We start from the raw sequence: 5,794 nt of genomic DNA, 5'->3' as shown, positions 1-5,794 counted from the left end.
TTTATCTGCATCCAGCTTTAGTCATGGTATTTATGTTTATGAGAACTAGTAAAGCACTTTAATGTTTAAAAAAAAGAAAACAAATCTGATTTACATAATGTGTCTGCTTCCAGTTTTAAGGTGGATTTTTATTTATGTTTCAAAGAGATGGGAAGAGAGAAAACTTCCGTAGAATGAAGACAAGCATAATAATAATAGGAAACAAGTGAAGTTTAGAAATATGTATCACTTTATTTAAGCTGAAATAAAAAATTGGATTTCAAATGAGTGAGGAATTGTTCAAATTCATAATTTTGCGGGATACTTAGTCTTTTTTTTGTGTGTGTGTGTGTGTGTGTGTGTGTGTGTGTGTGTGTGTGTGTGTGTGTGTGTGTGTGTGTGTGTGTCTGTTGACTGTGTTGGTGACGTAACGGCCCCTCTCCTCCTCCTCTCTCGCTCTATCTCTCTCTCTCTCACACACACACACACACACACACACACACACACACACACACACACACACACACACACACACACACACACACACACACACACACACACACAGCAGTGCAGTGAGGCAGCAGCAGCAGACGCTCGGTGCTGCTCTCAGTGTGCGGAGCGGAGGAGGAGGACCGTCGGCATGCCTCAGCTCCGGGAATATATCTCCCCCCTCTCAGTGTCTCTCTCGCCGTTCTCTCCTCTTCTCTCCTCCACCAGAGTTCACTTTTCCCCGTCTCCTCTCCCCTGGACCAGGTGCTAAAGGAGAAGCGGCCGCGCGTCATGTTGCGTCTTTGCGCATTATTTCTGGATCTTTAAAACAAAAGTGATTTTTTTGTTGTTGTTGCCTGGACTAACATGAAGTGCTTTTCCTGTGTGGAGGGAAAGAGGGGCAGCGTTGTGCAGCCTCTCTTTGAATATCTGGCTGCAGCTGCTGGTGATCTGTGTGAAGAGTAAATCGGCGCTCTCTAGAAGGAAAAAGGGGTTGCAGTAAGCGGCTTTTTCTCCCCCCCCCCCCCCCCCCCCCCGACTCCCTTCTGCATCTGACTATGTGCCAAGTCTATCCACCACACAGGATCCAGTTAATTTATCATGGTTTGGCTATTTTTATTTTCCTGGATTGATTATTTTTCTTTTTTTATGGGAAAGAATTTTGGATTTTTAACCAAAGTGAAGGTCAATGGAGACATTTTACGGTCCGTTTTAACACCCAGTAACGGCTGTGCCTGTTCTCTGCGCTTGTGAGTGAGTGTTTGTGTGTATGTGTGTGTGTGAGCGCCTCTACCGCCTTTATCCCTCTCTCCCTGCTCTGAAAAGTCATCCATTATTTTATTTTTGTTTCCCCCTTCCACTGCTCACGCTGCAAAGTTAAATGCTGGATCTATATTTCAGCGACCATTTTTGGCTGTAAAAATGCTGAGCGGCGTCCTCTTACTGAGCGTCCTCACGGTCACCAGCCTGACACCAGCCAAGACAGAGAGCCGCAAAACTTCCTCATCCAAAGAGATCTGCAAGACCCGCTGCAGCTGCGAGGAGCGGGAGAACCTCCTGAACATCAACTGTGAGAATAAAGGATTTACCACTGTCACTCTGTTCCAGGCGCCCCCAAATAAAATCTCCCAGCTTTTTCTAAACGGAAACTTCCTGTCACGGCTCGGTGCCAATGAGTTTGTCAACTATGGCAATGTCACCTCACTGCATCTGGGGAATAACGGCTTGCAGGAGATCCGAACGGGCGCTTTTAACGGGCTGCGCTTCCTGAAGCGGCTCCACTTGAACAACAACAACCTGGAGGTGATCAAAGAGGACAGTTTTGCAGGGCTGGAGAGTTTGGAGTATTTACAGGCAGACTATAATTATATCAGCGCCATAGAGCCGGGTGCGTTCAGTAAGCTCAATAAGCTCAAAGTGCTGATCCTGAATGACAACCTGCTGTTGTCTCTGCCTCCCAACATCTTCCGCTTTGTGCTCCTCACCCACTTGGATTTACGTGGCAACCGGCTCAAGAATCTGCCGTTTGCCGGGGTTCTGGAGCACATAGGGGGCATCATGGAGATCCAGCTGGAGGAGAACCCGTGGAATTGCACCTGTGATCTGATTCCCCTCAAATCCTGGCTGGACACAATTTCCGTGTTTGTGGGGGACATAGTGTGTGAGACGCCGTTCAGGCTGCACGGTAAGGACATCACGCAGCTCATAAAGCAGGATCTGTGCCCACGCAGAAATGCTGGGGAGCGTGTTCACCCCCCTTCTGACTCTCACTTTCAAGGGGCCCTGCCCCCGACCTACCTCCCCGGCATGATCACCCCCACCCGTGCACCCAAAGCTTCCCGTCCGCCCAAAATGCGCTACAGGCCCACCCCTCGCATCTCAAAGGACAAACATGTTTTTGGGCCTATAATGGTTTACCAGACGCGCTCCCCCGTGCCCATGTTGTGTCCCAGCGTGTGCGTATGCACGTCACAAAACCCTGACAGCGGATTGAACATCAATTGCCAAGAGCGAAAGTTGCATAACATCAGTGAGTTGAACCCCAAGCCCTCCTACCCAAAGAAACTCCACCTGACTGGCAACTACCTACAAGTGATTTACAGAGCTGATCTGGCTGAGTACAGCTCGCTGGAGCTGCTTCATTTAGGAAATAACAGGATAGCAGTGATTCAGGAAGGAGCCTTTGAGAACCTCACAAACCTCAGACGGCTCTATCTGAACGGGAATTACATAGAATCTCTTTCTCAGTCTCTCTTCTTTGGCCTGCAGTCGCTGCAGTATCTGTATTTGGAATACAACATCATCAAAGACATTCTACCACAAACATTTAACGCTTTGCATAACCTCCAGCTGCTCTTTCTGAACAACAACCTGCTGAGGTCGCTCCCTGACAACGTGTTCGGTGGTACCATGCTAACGAGACTCAACTTGAGGAATAACCATTTCTCCTACCTTGCAGTCCGAGGGGTTCTGGACCAGCTCTCAGCGTTCATCCAGATCGACCTGCAGGAGAACCCCTGGGACTGCACCTGTGAGATTGTGGCGCTCAAGAACTGGATGGAGCTGTCCAGCACTAGCGTGGTGGTCAACGAGATCACGTGTGATTCCCCCTCTAAGCATGCGGGTCGCCTGCTGCGCTCGCTTCGCAATGAGGCGATCTGCCCCGAGCCCAGCGAAGCACCCCCGCCACAAAATGCACCCCCTACAAAAGCCCCCACATTGATAAGCCCTGCCACTGAGGCCCCCACCCCTTCCCCTTCTGCTTTTAGCTCAGTCAGCCCAACCGAATCTCGACTCCACACCCCCGAGTTACACCCAGAGGTCCCGCTATCAGTCCTGATTCTAGGGCTTCTCGTGGTTTTCATCCTGTCAGTCTGCTTTGGCGCAGGCCTCTTTGTTTTTGTTTTGAAGCGACGTAAAGGAGTAGAACATGTCCCCACTGGCAGTAACAACATCGATCTAAACTCATTTCAAGTCCAATACGGCTCCTACACTCCTGAACCCACCCAAGACAAAGCCTCGGAAAGCCACGTCTATAACTACATCCCCCCACCTGTGGGCTCCATGTGCCAAAACCCTATTTACCTGCAGAAGGACGGCGAACAGGTGGCGTACTACCGCAACCTGAAGGAGCTCAGCTTTGGGCCCCTGGACGCAAAAAAGGACACCATCACCCGCAGTCCAGGGGCCTACACCATCAGCACAATGGATTTTATGGATACATCTTCAACAGCAGGTGGTTTGACCTCTCAGGAACCTCCTGAGATGTTGTATCAGAATTTAGGGGAGAGGCCCCACAAAGATCTTCCGGCGGCTGGAGGAGCCCCTCCATTCCATTACAACTTTTGCACTTTACCTAAGAGACCTTGCATCGTGCCCCCCTATGAGGTTGCAACAGCCCGGCGGCATCTCACCAACCAGGACAGGTTGAACAAAACGGTTCTGTACGGGACCCCCAGGAAATATTACGGGGCGGAACACCTTTCCAAAAACAATGAGCACCCGCTGCTGCTCCCCGGGAAGCTAAAAACAGAACCGGACTACCTGGAGGTTCTGGAGAAACAGACTGCGATGAGCCAACTGTAAGATAGTGACAATGTCCCCCCCCCACCCCACCCTCCCAGGTTCTGTGCAGCATTCATAATAATCATGCAGTTACTGTAATAATAGCCCTCTCTATATATCTATCTTATCTATCTGTGTTCAATCCTACTTGATTGACTGGGAGCCAATCCTTTGACGATATTTTTTCCTCTCTTCCTTTCCTTCTCTTTCTTGTTTTTTCGAGATGTATAAAAGGAGTATATTATTATGCAGGTCTATATTTTCTCCGGGAAGGTATAAATTATTTCTTCTTTTTTGGAAACAATCCAAAAAGACTTTGACGACGGCAGGTAAACAATGGGCAGGACTGTGTACAAATACGGCTTTGTGCTTTTCATGAAACTGTATTCTATTTTCCCTGTGACAAAATCGTATGAAATAATGATTCTTTGTAGAAGAGGACATGCTACAGATTGACATTCCTGTACATACTCAGCAGACACAGATAAATGGTGAGTGTTCAAACCATAAAAAGAAAGAAACCTTTTCAAAATCCAACAAGCGGCAAATCTTACTCTACTTACTCCAGAAAGTGCCTTTGCACTCAACTATTTTATCAACAATGCTCTCTGCAAAAATGGAAATGTTCCTTTTTTTGAAAGTGCTGTATTTTAAAGAATCAAATCTTTATGTAAAATTGAAGACTTATTTGTCTGTTTAAAAAGAAAAAATAAGAAAAAAATGAGACTGGGTATGAAATGAGTTCTTGATGAGGAGAATCATGTTTATTTTGCTTTGAATATGAAGTGTCTTTGGATGTACAACTTATAGAGAATATTGTATGCTATAGGGGAGCAATACAGCGCGGCGACATTGCGCCATTAAACTTTCACTGAAGCACTTTGTCAAGATCCTGAGCCTGAGGTACATTTTGTTCACACTGTGCTTGATTACTTTGATGCTGGGGTTTGCTGTGGACTGCATTAATGTGTGAGTGTTTGTGTGTGTGGTGAGACCGGAGAAAATGAAAGTGGAGCGTGCCCGCAGCTCCTCCAATGATTGACGAGGGGGATGGTTTTTTTGCTCCTTCTGAGTTGAATGATTGCCACTGTTTCCATCTTTCTACTCTGACACAACATTTCAAGCAGTTTCTCCAAATTCTCACTCCTCTCTGCGAAATATCCACTCCATCAGTCTGATGGTGTGCACACACAACTAATGTTTGATGTAGAGGCTCAATATCCCCTCCATCAGGAGTGGAGGAAGTGTCCGAATATCACTGTACTGTACTGATTGTGGAATTTGAAAAACATGTGGTGTTTTTTTTAACAACTGCTGCTTCAGGGCGTTGTAATCTTATAGGAGAGCAGAATTGTCATTAGTATAGCAATTAACAGCAGTGAATGGCTCCTTGTGGATAAGCAGTAAAAGGAAATGTGCCGTTGGTGAAAATGGAGGGTAGTCTGCAGTATTTTAGTCTCTGCTTGAATACCAGACTAAGAAAATGTTGCATTCTTTTACTTCAAAGTGACACTTGTTGTGTAGATTGGAAGAACTGTGGCATTTCTAATAGCTTCTCTGGATGTGAAATCTTACAAGTGATAAGTATTGCAATTAATAGCATATGACTGTTTGCTATTGTGGATGCACTGTGACAGAAACCCTAACCCTTACCAGCCTTCGCCTCACTTTAGGCAATGCATTGTGGGGAATAACCTGTCTATAAACAGCATATATGGATCATGCATAGTGTCTAACCCTTTTAAAGTATACTTTATTTGCC

The 5,794-nt window shown here is 46.6% G+C and overlaps 1 protein-coding gene across 1 annotated transcript; it reads left to right on the top strand.

Moving 5' to 3' along the window:
- Nucleotides 1-1,009: 1,009 nt before the first annotated feature.
- slitrk2 (SLIT and NTRK-like family, member 2) lies at nt 1,010-4,860 on the top strand. Its single transcript, XM_063876428.1, has one exon. The coding sequence runs from the start codon at nt 1,390-1,392 to the stop codon at nt 4,051-4,053; it is 2,664 nt and encodes an 887-aa protein (XP_063732498.1). The 5' UTR covers nt 1,010-1,389; the 3' UTR covers nt 4,054-4,860.
- Nucleotides 4,861-5,794: the final 934 nt, after the last annotated feature.

The sequence above is a fragment of the Eleginops maclovinus genome, chromosome 23, assembly GCF_036324505.1.
Source record: "Eleginops maclovinus isolate JMC-PN-2008 ecotype Puerto Natales chromosome 23, JC_Emac_rtc_rv5, whole genome shotgun sequence".
NCBI lineage: Eukaryota > Metazoa > Chordata > Actinopteri > Perciformes > Eleginopidae > Eleginops > Eleginops maclovinus.
Note: the sequence above shows the minus strand (reverse complement) of the source record. Positions and strands in the feature narration are given on the sequence as shown.

What these genes read in the sequence shown, in the direction of transcription:
- slitrk2 (XM_063876428.1), top strand. Translation starts at nt 1,390, where the DNA reads ATGCTGAGCGGCGTCCTCTTACTGAGCGTCCTCACGGTCACCAGCCTG.